Raw genomic sequence first — 27,320 nt, 5'->3', positions numbered from 1 at the left:
TCCTTTTATCTTTTTATTTGGTGTTAAGTAACTCCACAAAAAACAAATTCAGTTACTCTGGTGTATGTGAAATCAGAACAATACAACCACTTGAAGCAAAAAAGTAGAAACAAATTCAGCCCAGGAATGAAAAAACTGATCCTTCAGTGCTATGGATATGCAATGCGCCTCAGACCACAGTGCATCTCAGCATCTCCACTTTTAAATTATCCTTGCAAAAAAACAAAACACAAACTCACACGTCAACCTCCTCCCTGGAAAGCTTCAGAATTTTCTCCATTCAATTATGGAACAAATAAATATTATTTGTTATTGCCCACACATGAAACATGTACATTTTCAAAGGTGTTAAAATATTAAATCATAATGTAACCAACAACCCTTTCACTGAGATCTACCTAAATAAGCTGAGTTTTAAAAAGTGTGGGTTCTTCTCGCCCACTGCAATATTTCCATTTGGTCATTTCTTATTGTAATAATGACTTACTAGTTTAGTTAATCATTATGATTTATCAGTCTCGCTCTTTTTGCTTTCATGTTGACAGACAATATTCTCAGTGCATGTGCTATACAACTTTTTTTAAGGAAGCTCCAGAAGAAAGTAAATATATAAAAACTTATCCCGAATCTCAAATAAGAAAAAAACCCAAACACTCTAAAGATTTGTTGTATGAATGCTAAAATAATGTAGCTTAAAAGCAGTTATTAATAACATTTCCCTGGAAAGTACAAACCAAGCCAATGGAGTAAGTTTCAACAGAAAGGATACATGCAATCTTACAAGGTGTTGATACCCTAGATCTTAAGTCATGTACTATCAATTAAGAAAAGGCAACAAAACTCAAATTTAGTTCAGCTCACTAGCACAGAATAAAAATTTCAAAGCCAGTTCAGCTTAATATTTGAAACAACTATAATTATTAGGAGTTTCTTGCCTATCAAAATTAATGGCTTAGCATTTTCAAGTCAATAGTAAACTTTCTGCACTTTCTGATGTCTTAAACATGCTGCTATTGTATAGATCTTTTTTTAAAAACTATGAAATGGTACAAACCAATATTGCTCCTCCTGGCTCTTATGATTTGCATAATACGTTAGTAGCACAAGGAGTTGATAGTCTTGCACAGTTACAACTTGACAGATGCATTGACTATGTTAAAATAAACTTTAAGAGCAGGTCACATAAAGCAACAATCACTACTGCAATCACACATGTAAGTCGTCATCACGTTCCCCACTCCCACCCACAGCACACAACTTACTCCTAACATTCTCTCAGGACACAAAGATCGCTACAAGATTTACTAAATTAGAACCACAATAGTAGCCAACTGCAGGAGCCACAGGATTTGTTTTGAGTGACACACTAATCCTTCGCCTATAAATTACCAAACACTGAATTCCAAGATTATTTTAGTTATTCAAGCAAAATCTTTGCAGCTTGTGAAAAAGCTCATCATCCATTAAATTTATCCATTGGGTTTAACAGTGCAACCCAAACTACACTTACACCTAAGTACCATTGAAGTAAGTGTGCTTGGGAATCAGGACATAGTGTCATTTTGTTTTTAATCATCTACTTTACAGTACTGAGCCCTGAAAGAGATGAACAGAGAAGGAATGAGGGGGAAGGAAGAAGAGGAAAAAAAATAATGTTTCTTTCCCAGGCCTGAAAAAATCCTTGGCTTCTTCAGTTAGCAAGAACAAACAATAGTTTCAACTGTGTTAGTTTATATGTGAGTTAAGAGGAGAGATCCTAGAATAGAAAACACAGTTTCTGAAAGTCTCTAAAGCACAGCCCTAGTTTTCCTACTCCAAAGTTAGAAGATCTTAAAGACTGGACAAGCCACACATGTTGTCCTCTCACATTCAGAAAGGCACTGATAGATTACAGTGGTAAGTATTTATCTCCCAAATCTTAAAAGCCAAAAGATAAAATATCTGAATAGCTGTGGACACTGCAATGCTAGTTAGATAGTAATACTGATAAGGCTACAGTTAAAAATAAAAATAACTGCAGCTAAGATGCAAAAGAGCAGTGATACTACCATGACAAATCACATGCACATCCATTCTTGATTTGACAACACAATCTAATCTAGGTCCAAATGGCTAAGGAACTAACAGTTTGGAGGGAGAGAAAAAAAAGCCTTCAATGGGACAATGTTCCCAACTATTGAAAATAAAATATCAAGAAGAGAAAGATAAATACACTTCTGAATCCATTAACCCAAGGGGAAAATCAATTCATTGCTGAGTCACAGACCTTCAGGAAGAGTTTTCCATCTCATGCTATTCTTAAACCATACTTTTTTTACTCTGCAGTTTTTATAGCTGAGTTCGAGAGAAAAGCTCTTCACAAGGATCTGCCCATCCATTTCCACCTTCTGATGCTGTGCCTTCAGAGCTGGGGCTGTCACTGGAGTATAGCTTTTTCCTAATGCCATTTGATTTTGTTTCAGAACTTCTGGGATCTGTACACCTTGCTTCATGTACGGAAGAAACCTATAGATTTAAGAAATTAAAATGTAGAATACAGCTTTGCAAAAGAGAATATAAAATTTCCCTTAGTAAATAAACATTCAAACATTGTAGAGTGGAACCTTGGTTCTAGAATGCCTTGGTACTCAAACATTTCGGCTCCTGAAAGCCAAAAACCCAGAAGTGTGTGTTCCACTTTTCAAACCCTTTTGGAAGCCAAACATCTGATGCGGTTGTCAGCTATTGTTTCTGGAGTGCTTGCGCCAATCAGAAGCTGCGCCTTGGTTTTCGAATGTTTCGGAAGTCAAACGGACTTCTGGAATGGATTACGTTTGAGAACCAAGGTACCACTGTATGGTAATCCTATATACAGAAAAGCTAAATTTCAGTGTTACTGCACTATGATTACACATTTTGACTGAGATCCAAAGAGAGTTACATGCACACAACAGGGACTTTCCTTCTCCCCACTTCTCACTGCACCCTCTGGGGCCCATCACATCTCTAAGAGGATTCAACATGATGTGAAAAGCTGTCTGAAAAGGAAAGTCAGCAACTGCTCCTCTGCAACCTCCAGTGCCTGCCCTCCTTCAGGCACTCTACTCATATGAACACTTCTGCAAGCCTTATTTCTCCCTGCCCCTCTCCACAAACTGAGAGGCAAACCTCTGAAATGCGGAATCTCCTCTACTCACTGGGGTTCCACATGTGACTTAGAACTGATTTCCAGTTGCGCTGGCTATTGCGAAATATTTGCTAAGCTTACCATATTAAAATCTAGAAGATGTTCTTCACACTGCGATATTTCTTCCACATCTGCAAATTCTCCAATACTGTTCTCTCTCTTGACATTTGTACAGCATTCTTCCAAAGTTGTATTTCAGATAAGGGGGAGAGAGAAAAACAGAATTCCATTACAGAAGGTTTTTTGTTTTTGTTAAAGTTACCTTTCAGTGGCATAGTGTCTTTATTATGTTTTAAACAAAAATATCCAGTTTGGTCAATTAAGATGTCAAAAGACAAGCAGAACTGCAACAGAGGCTAGTGAAGGAAACAGAGGGATCTCTCATCAGTTCAATTGGTCAAGTGACTAAACAGAATCATGGTTTTAAAATGTTTTATTTCTTACATCTTATTTTAATACAGTGGACCCTATAGTTACATACCACTCTGGATACATAACTTTTGGGTTACAAACGTGGTGAACCCGGAAGTGTATACTTCCAGGTTTCGCCATGTGCAGAAGTGCTCTGCACGCTTGACATGTGCACAGAAGCGCTCAATTGCACTACGTGCATGCGCAGAAGCAGCACCTCTGCCTACAGACATTTCAGGTTGCGGATGGACCCCCAGAACTAATTTAATTCGTATCCAGAGGGTCCACTGTATCTTACAGTGTAGTATCAGTTCTTCTGGCTTCTTGTGCAGGCCAGTTTTATGATCCTGCTATGCCAGTGCTCATGATGTCCACCAATTAATGACACACAGAAGGCACAAACATAGGCAAGATACAGACATTCAACCCAGGTGGGCTGTTGTGGATAATCCCTTCCACTGTATGTCCTCCAAAGACATCGGAGGTGACCAATAAGGGGCAAGGCTTCCCTAACTGCTTAGCCACCATAAGAAAAGCAATTCAGTCGCAGATTTTGTTGAACAATATCAGTTGTGGAGTGAGGCCTGACAGTACCACAGAGCGGGGGTTGCCATATTTTTGTTTCCACAGGAGTCCTCTGCCTTCGAAAACATTGTTAACAGCCAGAGGGGTTCACTGGTGCAGACTTCCCTGAGTGCAGCTGCACCTGTTTGCCACACTGCCTGTCATTCAGCTTTCAAAGGCACAAAAACCTGTAGGAACAAAATGGTAGCAACTCTAGAGAAAAAAGCTGCTTTCTCACTGGCGGTTGCTGAAGCCGTAGACATCCCTTGTGGTCTGCATGTCATGATCTGCGAAGAGCATTCTTGCTTCTGTGTATGCAGGATGGTTGCTGGATTGCCTGAGGAGACAAGAGAAACATAGGCAAGGTGTTACAAGATGTTAGCTGTGACCCAGGGTAATGAGTAAATGAAAAACGGTGCCAACACTTAATAGTCTTTTTATTCTAGATGCCACTGCCTATGTCCTTTTTCTTCAAACAAGAATGCTCTCACCTCTTAACTCTGCTGGAGTCAGTATTTGGAAAGACCCATTGGATATAACATTGTTCTGGGCAAAGTACTTACTCATCAAATGTAGAGTGTCTCTCTCCTGCGACTGTTCTGCTTCAATGTAACCTGGTTCTGATCCTGCAAGGGAGAACACATTACAAGTTTTGCTAGCATTAAGAAAAGGTGGAGGGGATTGCTTGGCTTTTATTGAAGTTGGTTGCACTTCCCTTTGTGGGGCAGGTGGGTGTGGACCAGGTGTGCAGCCTGGGAGTCATTCTGGACTCACAGCTGTCCATGGAAGAACAGGTTAATTCTGTGTCCAGTGCAGCTGTCTACCACCTCCATCCGACATGCCAGCTGAGACACTACTCACCTGCGGACTGTCTCGCCAGAGTGATGCATTCTCTGGTTATCTCTCGCTTGGACTACTGCAATGAGTTCAATGTGGGGCTATCTTTGAAGGTGACTCAGAAACTACAACTAATCCAGAATGTGGCAGCTAGACTGGTGATTGAGAGTAGCCACTGGGACCATATAACACCAGTCCTAAAGGTCCTACACTGGCTTCTAGTACGTTTCCAAGCACTATTCATAGTGTTGTTGCTGACCTTTAAAGCCCTAAATGGCCTCGGCCCAGTATACCTGGAGGAGCATCTCTGCCCCCATCATTCAGCCAGGGCACTGAGGTCTTCCTCCGAGGGTCTTCTGCCGATTCCTTCACTGCAAGAAGAGAAGTTACAGGGAACCAGGCAGAGGGCCTTCTCAGCAGTGGCACCCTCCCTGTGGAACGCCCTCCCATCAGTTGTCAAGGAGATAAAGAAGTACACAACTTTTAGAAGATACCCGAAGGCAGCCCTGTATCGGGAAGTTTTAAATGTTTGACATTTTATTATGTTTCTATATGTGCTGGAAGCCACCCAGAGTGGCTGGGGAAACCCAGCCAGATGGGTGGAGTATAAATAATAATTATAACGATTTGCTTTTTCCAGCGCATGATGAGAGCTCACTGGGATTTGGACAGTCTTATAACCTATTAGGTAAGGGAAGATTCTCCAGTCAGTTTAGACTCTTCCTATATTCTAGGGCAGTGGTTTCCTTTTTAATATTTTATTGAGGGGAAAAATATATATGAACAAAGACGTACAGATACCACAAATACACATAGAAACACATATGCTACCTATACAAACTAAAACAAGACACCTTACCCATCCCCGTGACCTCCCTCCACCACGGATCGACTTCCTTCTAAAAATCTTCATCTTTATCTCTTACAACCCTTTCTGATTTTATTTTCACCTTTACTTTATATACTTACATACTTAATCTATACTTGCTAACCATATATTTATATTCACACATCCACTTTACACATTTAATCTATGTATATTAACATATTCTTTCCAGAGCAGCATTTTTCCATGTATTCTTCAAAGCATTTCCATTCTGATTTTAAATTTTGATTTGTTTGAGATCTTATAATTGCTGTAAATTTTGCCAACTCTATGTATTCACTTAGTTTATAAATCCATTCTTCTTTAGAGGATACTGTCTTGTCTTTCCATTTGCTGGCTAGAACTATTCTGGCGGCTACTGTGGCATATAAAAAAATTATTTTCTTATTCTGTGGGATATCACTCCCTATTATGCCCAATAGATATGCCTCGGGGGTTTTTTCTATGGAGATCCTGAGCATTTTTTTTAAACTCATCATGTATTATGCCCCAGAAGGTTTTTATCTTTTCACATCTCCACCAGACTTTCCACATTTCCAACATAAAATTGATTTTAATTTGTAAATTTTTGCAAGCTTGGCTGGTGTCCTGTACCATTTAAAGAACATTTTTTATAAAGTTTTCTTTGATACAGTAGCAGGCTGTGAAATTAATATCCACTTGCCATAGCCTCTCCCACTGTTCTAAATATAGTCCTGCCGATGTCTTGGGCACATTTTATCTGAGCCTCCTTTACTTGTTCATCCTTCATGTCTCACTCCAATAGGAAATCATACATTTTGGATAAAAGTTTTGTTTTTTTTTTTAATACTATCATGGGAATTTTGAATCTTCTTTGCCAAAATCTCTTTTAATATCTGATTGGAAAACACTATTCAGCTGATGGCATTGGAGCCAGTCAGATAAATCTCTCGGTATGGTTTTAAGTTTAATTGGCCTTGGTCTTCTGTTATTAACTGCCTATATGAGGCCCAATGTCTCTGCATGTTCAATTTTTTAACAGCATGTGCTTCCAACGGGGATATCCACCATGGAGTTTGTGGCTCCAATAAGAGGTAGATATCTGGTCCAGACTTTAAATAAGAGCATTTCTGAGAATGTGACTAGTAAATCCGCTATGCACTTTAGCTTGATTATAACTGAGAAAGGCATGCCATCCAAATCTGTTACAATGGCTCTCAAGGTCTAAAATGTCTGTCCTTTCCAGTGTTATCCAATCTTTTATCCAGATTAGACATTCTGTTTAGGGCAGTGGTTTTCAACCACTGTGCTATAGCACCCTGGGGTACCTTGAATGATGGTCAGGGGTGCCATGGGCAACACTGGCCTCTGCCCCTCCCTCCTCTGGTGTCCTCTCATATCTCTGCCTCCCAAAGGCTTCTACAGCTGTTTGTTGCAGCAGCTCTGCCTACAAAATCCCCAGGTGAATGGTGCCTCTGGGGCTGGCCAGGGGGTGCTTCCCAGGCCCCTGTGGGACAGTGTGAGGAGGCTCCTCTCCTTCGGGCAGAGGGGTCAACTGCGGTTGCCCAGAGGACTCCCAAGGAGACGGGAGAAGAGGAGACTGAGGGAACACTCCGCAAGGGAGGGTGTTCGAAAACGGGTGAGGGGCTGCCAGCTCTGCAGGCAAGGGGTGACGTAACTGGGCTTCTGAGTCTCACAGGGGTGCCACAGAAAGAATGTAGTTGGTCACGGGAGCCGTGGACCTAAAAAGGTTTGAAAAACTCTGTTCTAGGGTAGGAGAGGAAAACCTTCTGGCCATGGGTGCACGTACTCTGCACATTTTGGGATGCTTATAAGGAACAGATGGAGGATGCTCAGGAGTCTTAGTTTAAGGAATGGACCACCACATCCCTGGTTACCCACCACCCACCCAGATTACCTATGTAGGGTGGCTTCTCCTTCAGCTTCCAGTTGCTGCAGTGGATTTGGGATTCCTGGTGCATGTGTGTGTCTGGAGTTCGGAAGCAGAGTACCTGTAAAGGGTCTGAGAGCACAAGAGTTATCCATCTACCCTTCCTATCTTCCTTGGTGGTTTGTTGTTTGCACAAAGCACCTTTTTATCAAGTCCATACTTGTATAGTCATGTGTTTCTGGACAGAGAGAGTCCTAGCATGATGTATGAGTGATGTTCCCTTGCCAAAGCTTATATACTCGTGGTGATGTGTTGCAATTGGCTGCCAAACTGGAATCTTATTCTGAGATTTGGGAGAGACAGAGGCGGCAGCCATCTGAAGTGCTCCACTAAGAAAGTGTTTGAATTCTTGTTAACACCTTTTTCATAGGTGTAACACCAGGGGCAAGATCAAGTCCTATGTCAGCAAAGGATTCCAACTCTGCTCCATTTCTCTTCAGTCATTCCCCCCATCCCTCGGCCTGCTTGTTCGACAGATGTCTTAACAATGGTTTTATGGTCCCCAGTTGTAACCCCTCTGCACCCCAATTAGGGTGAAAACTTTGCTTCAAGAGAAGGTTTTCCCCCAAGCCTAATTGGTGTGTGCGCACGGGGCAGATCTTCCTCAAGATTGCAGCTGGGGAGGGAAAATTAATCACTCTTCAGGAGGATCACTCCTACCTCCCAAATCAGGTTTGGAAAGAGCTAAAATGCTTTTCCTAATCTTAATTGTGAGGGCACTTGTGTGGTTGTGATGTGTGAGTGGTTGTGGTGTACACTAGGCCTGGGCGTTGTATCAAAACATGGGCTAGGACCGGTATGAGGGCCAGAGAGCAATGGCTGCTTCACCTGCAATAAACACTGGGTAAAACCACCATTGAGCTCTGGCCCTCATATCCCAGAGGGACTGCATAGGAAGGAGGCTTCTTCATATTGCTCTGCTGAAGGGTGTGCGGCTGCCACGCCTCAGTGGAGCAGTTTAATGAAGCCCCCGCTGAGGGATACTCAAGCTGGAGGCAGGGGGCTTGATCAGCTGAGAAGCGGGCTTTCTTGCGTGAGCCAGAGTGGGAGCTTCTTTAAACTGCTCCACTGATGGGCATAATTTTCTCTTTTGGCCTGTAAAACTTACAATGGCACAGAAAGAACAAAAAAGACCCAAGTGAGGAAATGAATCAAACAGAGGCTAGATATTTCTATCATTTTCTTGGATTAGCAGGAAGCTAGTTTAAATGGTAACATTCCTTTGTAAGATTGTTCATTTTTAATTAAAAGCTAAAAGTTGCATTTCAGCTGACTGAAGCACAATTGTTAGTTAAAGCTCAGTATGTCTTGCATGTAGAACCTATGTAGAAGGAAGTAAAGCACGATTACATTCCATAGCACTTACTCCCAGGTAGGTATGCTGCATAAAATGGTAGTCATGACACAAAATAATTTGGTCTCTAAGGTGCCATACAACTCCGTGAAATACTGGGGCATTTGTACATATTAAATATTAAAAAGCCAAAAGCCAAAATTCCCCATATTTTGATGCTTATACTACAAATAACATTCACTTTACTATTTTTTAAACATTCGAATATACGGTCTTTGATGTATGAAGGAGAACAAACTGTAAAAAGCAGTGCAGCTATTCAGAAGTCAAGAGGTTTTTTTAAAGCATGTGTTCATCAACCTACAAAAAACCTTAGCTATACAACTTCAGTTTTTAATCAGACAATACAGTGCTAATAAAAAACAGTGTTGATAAAATGTTTATAATACTGTTGTGTTCTCCTGGGGGGACTGGACTTCACAGCCAGCCATAATTTGCAGACCCTGTCTGAAACATCCCAGAGTTTCCCCTTAGCATGCAGACATCCCTCATGTTTTTCATTAGTCTCATTGTAGCTTCATTTCTGTCGGCACTTGCCACTTCGGTTGTGAGATAGTAGCTAAGATTAAATATAGATGACCATTCTTAATATGCCAGAAACTACTTTGTAAGCTCACAACACTATTGCAGTGATAAGAATGCATGGGAAGTAGGTGAGTGGCAATTCCCCTCCAAAAGTATGTTTGGCATACAGAACTTAATGGTTACAAATTGGTACATGCTCAACTGCATTCACCTTCTATTTCTGCTCAGATATAAAGTGTTCAATTCATTTTAAGTAAGTTAAAAGATGCTGCTACCTTCAAACTGTGATGCAGGAAAGAGTGGTGTATAAAGAGCTTTCTCCCACCAGCACTGCTTCGCTTGATTGTAGCTTATTTTCTGAAGATCATTATTCAATACAGGAAACTGTTTTGAGAATAACTGTATTTTAGTTTAAGAGATAAAACACTGCACTAAACTGCACTTCTGCTTACTGATTAATCTGTAGCCAAAATACGTTTAAATGTTGTTTAAAAGTTACAGTTGCAAAGTTTGTGTTTTTTGATAGAGTGACTATATAGCACCAGTTACACTCATGCAGCATTGACTGAGAGGTCAGCCCCACTGAAGCTTATTCCCAGATTCAAAGCCGTCTGTTTCCCAAAAAACAGAAGAGAATAGCAGAAGGTATTTGTGCTCAGCCTTGAGATCAACACCTATGTTTGAATTGGATACCAGTTCACATTTAATCCCTGTTTGGGGATGACAGGTCATGACAGTCATGTGTGCTGCATTCATTCCGCTGCTCTGTAGTTCTCTGGCTTGGGGCCCTCAAAAATCCTCATACTGATAAGAGCAGCCATTTTAAAAAACCTCAAACAGCTAATAATTCATGCTTTAAATTTTAATTTTAAAATATACCATACTGCATATACTCGAGGACAAGCCGACCCGAATATACCGTAAGCCGAGGCACCTAATTTTACCACAAAAAACTGGGCAAACTTATTGACTTGAGTATAAGCAGGTTCACCACACCACAAACCTCCTGGTGGGCCAGAGTGCATGCGCGCATGTGCACATGCGCACACGGCAGAGGGGGCTTCTCTCTCCCCCCAGCCCCTCCCGTCCCCCTGCCTACCTAGGGTGCTGAGAGGCAGAGGCTGGTGGCAGCAGCGGTGGAGGAAGAACAAGCAGCCCCAAAGGGCTCCTTTTTGCTTCTCGTTCCTCCGCCGCCACTAGAGTATAAGCCGAGGGGGGCTTTTTCAGCATAAAAAATGTGCTGAAAATCAGCTTATACTCGAGTATATACGGTACTTTAAAGTCACAAATTCAAGCCAGCCTTTCAGTTGCTAGATTATATAGCATGACTGGAGGATAAATTCTGAAATCCTCTATCTTTTACCCTTCATAAAAAAATTAATCATAACAGTTGCATCAGGACCATACATTTTAGGCAGGTTGTCAAATTCTTCCAACAAGCAGCATAATACAAAAATAGAACAATCATTTTAGAACACCTTGGAATATTTACACAGGTTCTTAATATAGTGCAACAGCTATATATAGTGCAACAGGGTTAGACAGCAGGTTGCAAGAAAATGGTATTGTATTTGCTCACTGAGAGAGGTTTGTTCTCTTAGCAGTCTGGATGCCAACCCTGTCTCTCTCATGTTCCTCGACTGCTTTCTTGAGTATCTTTGAGTTTACATGTGTGAACAATGTTGATCACAACCTATTTAACACATTAATGTAATTCATAGCCAACATGCCTTTTGTGATGGCATTAAGGTTCCATTTTTCTGAAATATGTTAGATCTTTGAATTATACAAAAAAATGTACAGAATACATCTCTCAAGAACATACCTCTTTCAGCTGTGCTGAAGTAACAAGATTATCTTCATATGAATTATCTCCACAACTGCAAGACTTGTCTTCCTCTTCTTGTGGTTCTACAACATTGCAACTAGTGTTAGGGTTTTCCACAGCCATCACGTCTTGCAGGTCTTTTATACCACATTCTAAGCAAGAACTCTCGTTTTCCAACAGCAATATTCCAGATGATTCTTCCTGGGAATCCAGAGATGTCTGTGCACTCTTTTCCATTCCACACTTCTTTAATCTAGGAAGGAACTTTCCAGACTCAAGTTCCAATTTGCCATAATAATGCCCTTCTTTTTCTGCATCTTCTTCCAGTGGTTTAAGATCTGCTTGTGGATCATCAAACACTTCAGTCTGTGAAGGGGCAGGGATAATCCCCTCGTCTTTCTCTGATTCAAAGTCAGATTCACTTCCACCACATGGAGAAAGTTCAGATGCAGAAATGGGGCGAAAGTGAGTTCTAGGAGAAATTCGTATAGCTCTGTATTGTGTTCTCCCAGCACCACATATTCTAGGATGAAAAACCTCCCTATCAGAATCAGAGCAAAGAATAGATTTGGGTTTAAAGCAAGGGCTGAAGGATGCAATTCCTTCTGGTTCAAATGTACATTCTACATGAAGAACTTGTGAAAATGGATTATTCAAATCAAAGGAAGAGAATGAATATTCAAGACCAGAATCTTCACCTTGAAAATTACCACAAGCTTCTAACAAGTCTTCATGGAAGATAAATGAAAAACCCCTATTTAATCCACGATCACCACACTTCAACTGCTCACTCTGTTCAAATGATACTAAAGGTCGCCATAACTGTCTGTGACCAGGGGCAAAGCTGTTTCCTGGTGTCATGAAAACATCTGTGCCAGCTATTGTAACTACATCAGAAGTTGCACACTGTAGTAAGTTTCCTTTTGGATGGTTAGGCGGCACCACTGCCCACTCTCCATCACTGTTAAAGGTTTTGAGCTCCCCATACACACCACCAAGAATAAATGAACTTTCTTTATCTTGGTTAATATCCCATGGTTTGGAGGGTGTAGTATAATCCCCACAATCCACTTCTGATAAATTGTTTGAAGCAAAAGCTCTTTTCTCCAAATTCTCTTTCTGTCCTTCCCACAGATGATATTCTGATCTTTGCACTGCTTTGTTAGGGTCCTGAAGAATTTCTACCTTTGTGTCATTTAAGCAACAGCAATAATGATTTACATCAGTTGAAAACAGCTCCTCTTCTACACCATCTATTTCTATAATTGCTGCAGAATTTCTGTCTGTCATATTTGTCCAGATGTCTTTAATAACCCCTGAGCCATAGTCATCTTCATGTGGACTGCTGTCACTACACACTTGTGTAGATTCATATTCTTTATCTTCGGCTTTTTGTTCTAATTGTATACCACATATAGATTCTAGTTTTGATTTTTTTGTAAAAACTAAGGTAGGCATTTCTCCTAAAGGTCTAGTCTGTTCCGGGCAGGTTTCCTCCTGCAAAAAATCTACAATTTCTTCATCTATGTAACTTGAAGATACTCTGGGAACTACATAATTTATCTCATCTGAGTTAAATTGAGGGGATTCTTCAAATGGAATATTTAAAGTCTCATTGTCTGACCGTGTTTCTTCAGAGTATGACCATGGACTACAAGTTCTTGTTGATAAATTAGAACAGTGTTCGTTTTCATCAAAGGCACTATTTTTGGTCCATATTAACAATCTAGACTGTGTTTTCCCAAACATACCAACATTGCTACTAGAATCTGTATTTTCATTTCCCAAACTGAATTTTTCTAAAGGAAATGGTAAGACAGAATTACTGCATTGCACTTCAAACACTGAAAAAGAATTTAAACCAGACCCTTCATTAGTATCTGAAAGCAGCTCTTGATTGCCTGCAAGCATGTGAGAATTAAGCATTGTGCTGTCTAAAGTAGGAGAAAGTCTAATAGGAGAATCTCCTCCAAAGCTTTCTCCATCTGCATCACCAGAGCTAGAGGACGAACAGCACTCCCAAAATTGAGCTAAATTACTAAGATCTTGTAAGAACCACCCTTCAGCACCAGAGGTGGCTGAATCTGCCCATATTGCACTTTCCCCTTGCAACTCCATTCCATCAAACACTATGCAACATTCTGCCTCAAAATTAGTCCCCTCTTTACTTTTCTGCCGAATCATATTCAAAATCCGACTCTCTCCTTCCATCTTGCCTGAGGCACCAGAATCCAACATGGATTGGTCAATATCCACTTCATAGAAGTGCGTTAGTTCTGACAGATGAACGCCATCTGAGTGTGTATCGTCCTCTGGTTGAGAACACTTTGAGGTCCTAGTGAGGCCAATGTCCTCATTTAGAACTGCAGGCATTTCCACAAAATGGCCATCAATGAAAGTACCTGCTGCGAGGTATGTTTTATTAATATTATTGTTGCTAATGCAGAGACCTTGCACCGATTCAGCTAATTCTTCTACAGCCTCCGAAGTTGCATCACATGCATCTTGCCTATTGCGGTACGTCGTCTCCAGCTTGCTTTTTCTACTCAGGGGAACAAAGTATTCAGTAATTGGCTCAGTATACCATAAGGGCTCTTCCTTATATTCCTTCTCATTTCTGCTATCAAAATATAGCTCTTTTCTCTCGTAGTTCCCAGTTTCTTTCCTTCTAATTTCTTTTAATGGCCGTTTACCTCTTTTACAGAGTTGTTTGATAGATCCATTACTGCTGCTGCTGCCACCATGAATTTTTCTTTCAGACTTCTCACCAAATTTTGCCAAATGCCTGCTTTGTCCATTGCGACCTTTTTTACTCCGAACCTCCCTTGTTTTATGCCTGACTTTAACACATTTTGTGGTTGCCTTTAGTTCACCTTGATTACCACTAGAATTTGAACCTTCTTCACTGGAGCCAGAAGACCAGGATCGCGGGCGTATCTTTCCCTCAGATTTATGTCGGACTTGCTTTTTATATAAAACAGATTTATCTTCAACACTGCTACTTCCAAACTTATTCTCTTTTTCATCTTTATCCTTCTTCTGTGTGGTTCTCTCATGGACAGTGGCATGTACTTTGTTACCATTTCTCTCTTTGGAAATTTCACTTTCACTAATACAATCCTTTGGAGATGATGTATCTGTGCTAGTTGCTGGGGCAGTAGAAGAAGATGAGGAGCTGGAGTAAGAACAAATTTTGGATTTATTCCACACTGTCATAATTTCTTGCAGGCAAACAGGTTTCTTGGAAAGAGGTGGGAATGCTTCATAATACCTGAATGGAGAAACAAAAAAATAAATAAATCAGGAAGAAGTTTTATATGCAGGACTTACTGTAGATATGGATTTGACACTCAATCCTTCTCTCATAGCTTGCTAGATGAAAGGGGGATGACGACAGACAAGGGTTCCATTTATATGAAGGGGCAATTGGAATGTCTCAGACACTCCCGTACCTGTATTGCTTGGGGTGTGTGGGCATCATGGGAATGATTACTCATTATGCCCAGACATCCTGGCTCACTGTACATGCACATGAGTGTCCAAAGTCTCTCTGCAGAAATAGGTGGGTCCTTTCTGCCACCTCTGAAAAGCAGTGCAAAGTGGGAGGCAGAAGGAAAGGTTGCATCCAGTGCTTTTGTCTGGGGGGATGCAGGGGTACGCATACCACTAAACATTTTGTGAATCTTAAGCTTGGCCTCATTGAGGGGCAGTATTTCAATATGAGTAGGAAAATGAGAGGACCCCTAAACACTTTTTTTGGGCCGGGGGGCGGGAGCACTGGTTCCATCCGTGTCAGGAGGGGCTCAGAAACACAGATCTCTAGAGTCCCTGGTGCCCAATGTTGTCATCAAGCACGAAGGGGCAAAGAAGCCAGATGTCCAGGAGACCATCTTGTAAATTCATGTTATTTTCCTCAACAGGTTGTTCACTATACCGCTTATCATGAAAAATAAAAAAGTGTCACGGAAGACAACATTTCTGACACAACAAAACTAACTTCTCCAGCAAGGTGAAAGGTAAAGGACCCCAGCATGGTTAAGTCCAGTCAAATTTGACTATGGGGTGTGGCACTCATCTCCGCTTTCAGGCCAAGGGAGCCAGCGTTTGTCCAGACAGCTTTTCCGGGTCACGTGGCCAGCATGACTAAACTGTTCCTGGCGCATGGAATACTGTGACAAGTGCCAGAGTGCACAGAAATGCAGTTTACCTTCCCGTTGTAACAGTGCCTATTTATCTACTTGCGCTGAACTGCTAGGTTGCCAGGAGCTGGGACAAAGCAACAGGAGCTCATCCCATCATGTGGATTCAAACTGCTGACCTTATGATTGGCAACCCCATGAAGCTCGGTGGTTTAGACCACAGCCACCTGTGATTCATCAAATCAATAGCTTTTCCCTGCCTATTTTTCTCATCCTTAGCACCTTGTTTGGTAGGACTGATAAACTGGGGAAGCCTTGGTGAGGATGAAAACCAGTATTATCCTTTGTCAAAGGAAAATATAACTTTCTCATGGATATATTTTTAAAAAATCTTATTTTATGATTACAATGCAGAAGTAAACATTTTAATAGAAAACAAAAGACTGAAACCCTTATATAAAGACCTGTATATGTTTAACTGTCTATTTAAAATAGCATTTGGCTTTTACATCAACATACACAGGAAAACACAATACTTCATTTTAAAAGAGGGATACCTACATTTCCACCTGATCCTTTGCTGCAGGAGAGAAATCAACTTCAGGAGGCAAAGAGCCCTCAAGTTTTTTGTGAATCTTCTCCTCTGCTAAAAAATAAAATTAAAACAGTCTTCTGAAAATGTGATATCATACTTTCCCTACCATGCTACATCATATAATGAGAAACATGCACCATATTAAGTAATTGTATTTACAGTAGTATTATTGCATAGTTTAATGGTTTAAGCACTTTATTTTAAACCTTTCATCAAGTGAATTTTGTCCTCTAAAAATGATCAAATATTATTTGAACACAATCATATATACATTTGGGATTTAACTAATTTTAATAATTTTCTAAAACACACTTATAAGTTATTGAAGTCATTAAAATATATAGAATTTGTCAATACAGCCTTTATATCATGCAGGGGTGTAATTCAAATCATTTGCTCAAATAACCCACATTTCAAAAAAACAACAACAAAAAACCCACATTTCTTTTACAATATAGTATTCTGTTTGGAGACAAGCGGGGAGCAGTTATGAAAGTAATGGATTAATTAATTTGAAGGAGGCCTGGAAATTCATTTACCTAAGCTTTCCAAAAACCCCAGCTACTAGATACAGATAAAAATGTGTTGATGTTCAGCTGTTTGGTAGCTGAGAGTAAAACGTTTGGGGTTTGAGACCGGAACTAAGATGAGAACTCAGTGAGTTAAGAGTATGAGATCACCCAGATATTTCTGGTAAACGACATTAATGAGACACAATGTGTTATTTTTTGAAGCCAAGGGATGGATCCAAGTGGGGTGATGGCTTGCTTTTGTCTGCTCCCTCGTATCAATCCCACAATTGTAAATTTGTATGTATTACTGCAGGTAAAAGTCTAGCTTAAAATGCAATCTAAAACAAGGTCAAGTGTAGGCTTTAACCTCTGAATCATCACTCAAGTGACTTAACAGATCCTTTGCTATGAAAAGAGAGAATGATGATGACCACCAACTTAAATCTCATTGATTTCAAAGGGACTAAAGTGACAATTTATTCTGGCTTGCCTTCCCAGGCTAAATACTTAAAAGTGTGTTACAGTTATAAGTATTGCATTTTCTTAGCTTCAATATAAACTTTTTCAAGACCTTTTCAGACTTTTATCAACCCATTAACAACTCTAGAAAGCTGGTCATTGATTGGGGTAGCCAAGATAGACAGGGATGTTCCAAATTGTAATCCAGCAACACCAAGCTGGTCTCCCATGGATTGCATTCTCTTGTTATGGCTTCACAATGTTCCTTATATATAGTGGGACGGATCTCAATTTACTAAGAAATGTCGCACATCATGACCCAATATTACATCTACAGTCCTTGAAGAACTTGGGTGCAATCGTCATAAAGAGCCAATAAAGTGGATTGTACTATTTCAGGCTGCATTGGAGGCTCACGTGACTGAATGCTCCATCACAATAAAAGTATTCCTGTGCTCAGCAAACCAGATAAAAGGCTTGACTTCAATGTCTAAGACTGGGGTAAAGGGTGAAGCACTCTAAACATGCGAGTTCTCACTAGCAGCCTGAAATGGCAGACACCTTACGATTTGAGAGACCTGAGTTTTGTTCTAGCCTAACTGAAACCATGGAACTGTGTAAGGTATTGACCTAATGCATCTAAGAATGGTCTAGCCCCACTGCCTTGTGATATTTTATATGAAAGTGTGGTTTATAAATACTTAAATAAATAAATAAAAATAACTCTGAAGACATGTAGTCCAAATGTTTTTCTCACCTTGTTCACTCTGGAGATCTTTCAACCTGCAGCAGAGCTCCTCCACTAAAGTCTCAATCCCAGAGCTCTGTGTAATAATAAAAAAGCTTACAATGACCACTTGGCATTTACTTAATACATTTCAAGTACTGAAAGTGCTTCATATATATTGTCTCCCTAAGAGTCTCAGCATGTATCCCCCACTCCAAGGTAATGCTGGCAAAGAGAATAGTGGCTTGTATCTAAGCCAACTAGTTAATTTTTGGTTGCAGTGTGAGCAAGTAAACAATTTCCCCATCTTTGCTCAAATTTGGAGCCACTGGAGCTGCTTTTAAGGAACTAATTGGAATGTTCAGCCAGTGAAATGTGTAGTTTGGCCTAGGTGTCAAACTAAAATGAAATGGAGCGGAGGGCCATGTTACCTATCCAAAAGTTCCCCAAAGAACTCTAATTTTAAAACCAAAAAACATCAGTTCAATAGCTACACCAGATCTTATCCCAAGTATTATTATTAGTAGTAGTAGTAGTAGTAGTAGTAGTACCCCGCCCATCTGGCTGGGTTTCCCCAGCCACTCTGGGCAGCTTCCAACAAAGATTAAAAATGCATTAAACTGTCACACATTAAAAACTTCCCAGAACAGGGCTGCCTTCAGGTGTCTTCTAAATGTCAGGTAGTTGTTTATCTCTTTGACATCTACTGGAAGGGCATTCCACAGGGCGGGCGCCACTACCTAGAAGGCCCTCTGCCTGGTTCCCTGTAGCTTTGCTTCTCACAGGGAGGGAACCGCCAGAAGGCCCTTGGCGCTGGACCTCAGTGTCTGGGCAGAATGATGGTGGTGGAGACGCTCCTTCAGGTATGCTGGGCGGAGGCCGTTTAGGGCTTTAAAGGTCAGCACCAACACTTTGAATTGTGCTCGGAAACGTACTGGGAGCCAATGTCAAAAGGCAATCCCAACAAATCTCTAATTTTTGAAATATTAGTGTTATTTAGAAGTATAGATACGGAAGTACAGTGAGGGATAGTGGCCAACCAGCTGCATTTCACTTGATCCTTACACCTTGTCACTTGTTGCTTATTTTCATTAATTGTTAGTCTATCAGCTGAAATGTATTTTCAATCATTTATTCAACCCAATGTTCCAGCACATGTCTAGCCTTTGGCACAACACTCTATGTCCCATGCTCTACTACTATGGTGAGAAACCACTGGCCCATGCGCCTAAATAGGCACACATATCCCAGATGCAGATAGGTAGCCGTGTTGGTCTGCCATAGTCAAAACAAAACAAATTCCTTCCAGTAGCACCTTAAAGACCAACTAAGTCAGTTCTTGGTATGAGCTTTCGTGTGTATCTGAAGAAGTGTGCATGCACACGAAAGCTCATACCAAGAACTGACTTAGTTGGTCTTTAAGGTGCTACTGGAAGGAATATCCCAGATGGTCTGCAAGACGGCCACTTTGGCCAAACAACATCCAGCTGTCACTCACCTGACATGAGGTGAAGGACAAGAAAAGCCACAGCTGCATAAGAACAATAGGAGCCTTAGAGAATGCTCCTGATGGTTCCTTTGCATCATGACTTAAAATGATTAAATTTGGCTCTGAATGTAAACTGCACAACTTTTGAGCAAATCATGGAGCTACCAAGAGCTCTGATCATCACCTCTGTCTTACTGAAACTCAGATTGTAACTATGCCCATCATATACAACCTATTTAGCCTCCCCTCCCCTTGGCCTGCTGCAGTCAAATGGCAGCTTGATTTCAAGTTTCCAGCACCCTGGGGAATGAATTTGCTTTGAATGTCTGCAAAATCACTCTTCTTCACCTTTCTCAGCACACCTCCTGAAAGGTAATGCTGCAGGGGTTGCATGGCCTGAAAGGTAAGTTAGCAAGGCTTGTCTGGTAGGAAGCTGTAGCTCCTGATTACTCAGAGCAATCAGAAGAAGCTTGTGAGGAAAAAATGGCTCCAGGGCCTAAAAGCAAAAGGCAGGAAACCTTGTAGCAGCTTAGATAATAAAAAAGAGGGAGGGGAGTGTATTCATAAAATAAGAAAGACTTTAGCAACAGACTGAGCAGCTGCTTTGCAGTCACTTGAAAGCAAGATTGATACCATATTTTTTGCCCTATAGGACGCACTTTTCCCCCTCCAAAAATGAAGGGGAAAAGTGTATGCGTCCTATGGGGCGAATGCAGGCTTTCGCTGAAGCCTGGAGAGCGAGAGGGGTCGGTGCGCACCGACCCCTCTCGCTCTGCAGGCTTTGCAGACCTCTCCGCAAGCAGCGGGAGCGCTCCCGCTGCTTGCGCAGAGTTGCCTGCATGCAGAAGCCTGCGCGCGCTGAGCTCAGCGCGTCCAGGCTTCGCGGACCTCTCCGCAAGTGGGGGGAGCACTCCTGCTGCTTGTGGAGAGTTGCCTGCATGCAGATGCCTGTGCGTGCTGAGCTCAGCGCGTCCAGGCTTCGCGGACCTCTCCGCAAGCAGCGGGAGCCAGCACTGGGCTCCCACGGCTTGCAGAGAGCTGCCTGTTTGGGGGCTGGGGCGGGGGAAGCTCGGGCCTCCCCCGCCCCAGCCCCGCACCTGGGGGGGGAAAATAATTTTTCCTCCTTTATTTCCCCCCCCAAAAACTAGCTGTGCCTTATGGGACGGTGCGTCCTATAGGGCGAAAAATACGGTATGTTATCTAATCAAATAGCTGATGTAGCACAAACAGCAAACGAGACCCTCAATACCAGCTTAAGTACCCAAACATAGCTGCAAGCACTTAAGGTAAAATGGCAAATGAATATTTAGATTTAAAATTTGCTTCTCAACTGGATAGAGAAAAAATTGAAAAAAAAATTAAACTACATGGGATTCTGGAAAAAGAGGAGGGGGAGAGATGACTGATTGGATTTTAAGTTGGTTAGACAGTTTGAATATATACCCCCCCCCAATCACTCTCCATGACACTGAAAGGGGACACAGAGTGGGTGCACCAAGAGCAAGTAACTCAGAGGCACCAAGAAATATTGTTGTCTGCTTTGAACTCTACCAAACTAAAACTCTGATTTTAAATGCCCTATGCAACTATCCAGAACTTAAATACAACTCATTCAGTGTAGAGGCATTTCCAGATTTATGCCAGGAAACTGGCTCAACAGAGATAATTCAGATGTCACACCACTGCGCTGAAGGCTGCAGGGATTTCCTACTGATGGGGGTTCCCATTTAAGTTGTTGGTGCAAGCAAACACATTGCTGCCTCTGATAAACTGCCTCTGAAAATACTACCCATGAACGTAAAATTGCAATCCCCAAAGTAGCTGCAAGGAGTGGAACTAACCTCCCCTCCTCTTCCACAGAGAAAAAGAAAATGCAAAGCTCTGCAGCAGACTCTCTTCGTTCACACCATGGCTCTTAGGCTTTTGTAAAGCACAAACGATTAAACCAAGCACTTAGCCATCAGGCTTATTATGACTAACTCCCAGAGGAGGAGAGGGTGTGGAGCAAAAGATCTTTCTCTGCCTCAGCCCCCCTTCTGTTCCTTGGTGTGCTAGCATAATGCTCTCCACAGCTTTCCACAGATAGCTGGATGCACCTTGAACAGTTTGCTATGTTAAAAGTTGAAGTTCTCTGTTCTTACTGTTCTCTCCTGTTGAGAGTTTATTGTACAGTGCAATCAACCCTCAAGCATGCTGCTGTGTTCTTACTTCTTCCTTTGACATACTGGATAAGCACCATTTGTTCTCAGCTATGGTTATAGTGCCACCCACTGTAAAGGTTATTTCATTAAATGCTAAAGGTTTAGGCTCTGCCTTGAGGCGCTCCAGAGTAGAAACGCTCCTGAAAAAGGAACATCCAGATATAATTTTGATACAAGAGACACACCAAAAGAAAAACAGCAAAACAACTACATTGATACAACTACACTGCTATTAAAGGGCAAATGGTTAGGTGACCAAACCTGTGCCCTCAGCAAGGGGTGTGGCTATAATGATTGCAAAAATAAATAAATGCCCATTCACTATTCAGGACTCCATAGCAGACCCAAAAGACAGATACCTCACTAGGGTCTGAGAAAGTTTAGCTTCCTAAAGCCTGGTGAAGCCTTCACTAAACTTTTGCATGCCAATAATTTATGCAACCTCTGGCAGATCTGCCACCCCACTGACAGGGAATTTACATTTCACTCGTACATGTATGGCCCATTTGGACTATATCTTCATATCCAAAGATCTCTGGTATAATGTGACAAAAACAGATATAGGAATCATCCCAGTCTCAGATGATGCCCCAAATTCTATCTCTTTAGCAGTGGACTCTCTAAGCCCAAGTTCATTTCGCTGACTTTTGATTCTCTCCTACTAACCAACAAATTGGCTAAAGAAAGTCTTCATCAAGCGCTGAAGTTTTATTTCCTATAAAATGCCATCCTGGACACTAAAATCTCGAGCCTATGGGATGCCATGAAACCCGTCATCAGAGGGCAAGGCCAAAGCCAATCTAGCAGAAAAATAAATAAGGAAATACGGGACTTGGAAGTCTTGGAGGAAGGAGTAGCAGAGTTGTCAGACTTTATCATCCCAGGACCCAAGGAGGTCTCGGGGCCCCATGTCTTAGGCTATGCTATGAGGCTTTTCAATTAAAGCAAATTAAAGCAAATGGTCACATTATTAATGGTTCATTCTCAGGGGCTACAATTAGTATGGGAGAGTGATCTGGGTCTCTGGATAGAGCAACAAGTATGGGAAACGATGTAGTCTAAACCCCCACTTAAAAGTGATAAATATATATGGCATTGCACTCTCAGTTGTTTCCCAGTTTTCCCCTCACCTCTATATTTTCATTTCATTTTTCTATTTGTATTTTTACATTCATTATTCTTATTGCGTTTTGTATATGCTTATGTCAATAACCATTCTGTATGAAAATGGCAATAATAATAATGAAGTTTCTTATTTTTTAAAAAAGATTAAACTTAAGATTTCATATTCAACTGGGATATTTTGAAGGGAAGCTTTCTATAACTGAAATTTACCAACATACAAAACTAAAATTTATCCACCCCAATACCACATTAAGAATGAGAAGTTACATAGAATTAAACAAGGGTGCTAATTCTTACTTCATCAGAAGCAGAGCGAAGACACTGAACAGCAGCCTGTTTTTTCATTTCTTCTAGTGTTAGATCAGAGCATTTTTTCTTACTCTTTCCCCATTTCTTGTAAGCTCCTTTTTCCCAACCCAGGAAGATGTCATTCTCCTAAAAATAAATTAAAGCGAAGAATAAAAGTTAACAGCAGTATCTGGCTCCATGTTGTTTGCAAGATGCTGAAGACCTTTGTACAAGGATGGCACAAATACCGTGGTGAGGAGCAGAAGCACAATAACTATGTACACGAGCTCCATGAGCCCATTACTTGCCCTCCTGACTCTTAGCTTTAATTACAGTAGATCCAACCAACTAAATTTTCCAAATACTGCTTTACAATAAAGATTTTAAAACACAAGAGAATATAATGTATGCATCAAATAACATCAGCAACACTTACAACAGCACATGATAAAGCAGCACAAAAACTTAGGCAACACTTATTCTGCTAAATTGCCTCGGAGTGTAAGCACCTAGGTATCCTAAAAGCAGGCACAACGAAAGCCTCACTGAGGAGAGTATTCCAGAACTGGATTGCCACCACAGAGAAATCCATTGCCTGGTCACTACTTGACATAGTTGTGAAAACAGAGGTACCCAAGAGAAGGTTCCCTAAAGATGAACTACACAGGTTGACTCAAAAGGAGACAGGTGGTCTATCAGATACCCTGGCTGTAAGCTGTGAAGGGCATTAAAAAGAAACAGATTAGGAGCTAGTCCAGAGATCAGTATCATCAGTGCCCCCAATGCCTGGTCCCAGTTGGCACACTCAGTTGGATTTTGCACTAAATGTAATTTTTCAATTGCCTTCAAAAGGCAACCGAACATATACAGTGGTACCTCGGGTTAAGTACTTAATTCGTTCCGGAGGTCCGTACTTAACCTGAAACTGTTCTTAACCTGAAGCACCACTTTAGCTAATGGGGCCTCCCGCTGCTGCCGCGCCGCCAGAGCACGATTTCTGTTATCATCCTGAAGCGAAGTACTTAACCTGAAGCACTATTTACCTGGGTTAGCAGAGTTTGTAACCTGAAGCGTATGTAACCTGAAGCGTATGTAACCCGAGGTACCACTGTAATGCATTAAGGTAAAGGTAAAGGGACCCCTGACAATTAAGTCCAGTCGCGAACAACTCTGGGGTTGCAGCGCTCATCTCGCTTTAAAGGCCAAGGGAGCCGGCATTTGTCCGCTTAAGCAGACAGTTGTTCCAGGTCATGTGGCCAGCATGACTAAGCCACTTCTGGTGAAACCAGAGCAGCGCATGGAAACACCGTTTACCTTCCCACTGGAGCAGTACCTATTTATCTACTTGCACTGTGTGCTTTCAAACTGCTAGGTTGTCAGGAGCTGGGACCAAGCTCAACCCGTCACGGGGATTCAAACTGCCGACCTTTCAATCAACAAGCCCAAGCGGCACAGTGGTTTAACCCACAGAGCCACCCGCGTCCCCATATAATGCATTACAGTAGTCTAATCTCTAGGCCAGCACAGCAGAGATAACTAAAAGTAGGCTCTGTCCCAGCAGCTGGCACAACAGTCAACCTGATAAATGGCACCTCATGCCACAGAGGCTACTTGTGCTTCCAGCAACAAAGCTAGATCTAGAGCACCAACTGATAAACCTGCTTCTTTATGGGAAGGAAGTACAACTCAAAGTGTTGCCTACCAGTACTGACAAGTCACCCACCAACAGCTCTTGTCTTATCTGAATCAAATTTCAGTATATTGACCGTCATCCTGTCCGTTACTGGGCCTAGTTACTGATTCAACATTTCTACCACCTTATATGAATCTAATGTAAATAGATTCACTCTCAAGGGTCCTCTCTAGTACTGGACATCACATGAATGGATACTTAACTGCTAGTGGTTGAAATCTTGCTCCAAAGTTGACTGAACACCTGTAGTCGTGTTTACCACATGGCAGTGAAGGCAGCAAAGTCATGATTCACCATGTCCATCACACCCTTGATAAGTGAGCTGGCAAAGTTGTTCCGTGTAGTCCAGAGACTAGTTAGCCCAAATTCAAGGGGCGGACTCCTAGAACACATGGTAACTAGCAGCTACTAGCAAGGCACTTTATCTCTGATATATGTAGCTCAGTCAATAGAGGATGAGACTCTTAATCTCAGGGTCATGGGTCTGTGCCCCACATTGACCAAAAGATTCCTGCAATGCAGGGGGTTTGACTAAATGACCCTTCTGGTCCCTTCCAACTGTACAATTCTGTGATTCTATACTTCAAGGACAAAATCTCTAAACTTCATAGTGACATGGATGTTATTATTATAGCAAATCCAATCAGAGTTCCAAGGCAGTGTCTGGCCCATTGTTATGGGACCATTTCCAGTTGATGTGGCCTGAAGATGTGGACAGATACTTGAAGAAATAGAGCCAAGCATATGCCCTCTGGACATATGCCCTTTCTGGCTGGCTACAGCTAACCACAGTGGGGTGGCTGGGTGGGTCTAGGGTGTTGTGAACACATCACTGCATGAGGGGGAGGTCCCAGCCGCCCTTAAATAGGCAGCTACTCCTTTAAAAGCCCACAGTGGACACAATACACTTATTTTTGAGAAATGTGGTGAAGATGGTGGTTATGGAGCAATTCTAGCATTCCTAGATGACAATGATTATCTGGATCCACCTCAAACTGGATACAGGCCAGGTTTCAAGAGTATATTAGCCTTGTTATTAATAGAGGGCCAGGGGAGTGTGGTCCTGTTACTCTTATGAACTTTGATACCAATGACAACAGTAACCTCCTAGATTCATTGTGTGGGACTGGAACTGGTGGCACTGTATTACAGTTTTTCCATTCCTATTTGTGCAGTCAAATCCAGAAATAAACACGGAAGGAATGCTCTTTGACCCCCTGGCACCAGCGTTAGAAACTGGTATAGAAAAGCTAGGAGTCAAATGGCTTTTGGGAGCTGGGCTGTGGGCACCAAAACAGAATGTCTAGTCATCAGTGGGGTGTGTATGTTGACAACCATTTTTTGTTATTATTTTGTTAAGTATGAATTAATACGCAATTCACATAAGTGACACATTGTCAATATCTCATTTTTAGCAGAAATTGTTAATACATTTTAATTTGGCGTTGACAATAAAAATATTGGTACCATACTTCAGTTTTCAAACATTCTACTCTTTATTGTTAAACGCCTTAACGTATTGTCTATCCTTAACATATACTTTGAGCACATACATTTCAGTAGTCCTTGAGTGTCAGCAGACACAAAAATGGCACCCAGACTTTCTGAGCTCGCAAATGGAGAATTTAGGCACAAAATGCACCTGGCGCCCTGCTAATTTTGAACCCTGCCTGCAACTTGTGCTGTGGGGTTTTACATGGCACAATTTTGTCCCCAATGTTATTTAACCTCAGGACTAGATTGGATTGCTGCAATGTGCTCTATGTTCTTGGGCCTGGTCTAAAAATTCCAGCTATTGCAGAACGCTGATGGGGGAAGGCAGTCAGCATTTGCACTGCTGCCCAAATGCTACTGGGCCAGATTCATAGAATCATAGAGTTGGAAGAGACCACAAGGGCCATCGAGTCCAACCCCCTGCCAAGCAGGAAACACCATCAGAGCACTCCTGACATATGGTTGTCAAGCCTCTGCTTAAAGACCTCCAAAGAAGGAGACTCCACCACACTCCTTGGCAGCAAATTCCACTGTCAAACAGCTCTTACTGTCAGGAAGTTCTTCCTAATGTTTAGGTGGAATCTTCTTTCTTGTAGTTTGGAACCATTGCTCCGTGTCTGCTTCTCTGGAGCAGCAGAAAACAACCTTTCTCCCTCCTCTATGGGACATCCTTTTATATATTTGAACATGGCTATCATATCCCCCCTTAACCTCCTCTTCTCCAGGCTAAACATGCCCAGCTCCCTTACCCGTTCCTCATAAGGCATCGTTTCCAGGCCTTTGACCATTTTGGTTGCCCTCCTCTGGACACGTTCCAGTTTGTCAGTGTCCTTCTTGAACTGTGGTGCCCAGAACTGGACACAGTACTCCAGGTGAGGTCTGACCAGAGCAGAATACAGTGGCACTATTACTTCCCTTGATCTAGATGCTATACTCCTATTGATGCAGCCCAGAATTGCATTGGCTTTTTTAGCTGCCGCGTCACACTGTTGGCTCATGTCAAGTTTGTGGTCAACCAAGACTCCAAGATCCTTTTCACATGTACTGCTCTCAAGCCAGGTGTCACCCACCTTGTATTTGTGCCTCTCATTTTTTTTGCCCAAGTGCAATACTTT

General features: G+C 41.7%; 1 protein-coding gene across 6 annotated transcripts in view; it reads right to left on the bottom strand.

Moving 5' to 3' along the window:
- Positions 1-27,320, bottom strand: part of KIAA0232 — a 55,427-nt gene continuing 28,107 nt past the window's right edge. For 5 of the 6 annotated variants that reach the window (XM_081872591.1, XM_081872594.1, XM_081872590.1 and 2 more), the window contains 10 exons: positions 23,028-23,165; positions 17,946-18,012; positions 16,184-16,268; positions 11,481-14,754; positions 9,931-10,039; positions 7,744-7,848; positions 4,705-4,767; positions 4,380-4,478; positions 3,248-3,345; positions 1-2,505 (listed from right to left, as the gene is read on the bottom strand). In XM_081872591.1, coding sequence (XP_081728717.1) covers positions 2,329-2,505; positions 3,248-3,345; positions 4,380-4,478; positions 4,705-4,767; positions 7,744-7,848; positions 9,931-10,039; positions 11,481-14,754; positions 16,184-16,268; positions 17,946-18,012; positions 23,028-23,165 — 4,215 coding nt within the window. In that variant the 3' untranslated portion in view covers positions 1-2,328. The remainder of the gene's footprint in view (positions 2,506-3,247; positions 3,346-4,379; positions 4,479-4,704; positions 4,768-7,743; positions 7,849-9,930; positions 10,040-11,480; positions 14,755-16,183; positions 16,269-17,945; positions 18,013-23,027; positions 23,166-27,320) is intronic. The other variant, XM_081872593.1, reaches the window with a different exon arrangement.

This window comes from Podarcis erhardii, assembly GCF_964252035.2.
Source record: "Podarcis erhardii genome assembly, chromosome: 8".
NCBI lineage: Eukaryota > Metazoa > Chordata > Lepidosauria > Squamata > Lacertidae > Podarcis > Podarcis erhardii.
The sequence above is the reverse complement of the archived record's forward strand: the minus strand, read 5'-3'. Positions and strand labels throughout refer to the sequence as shown.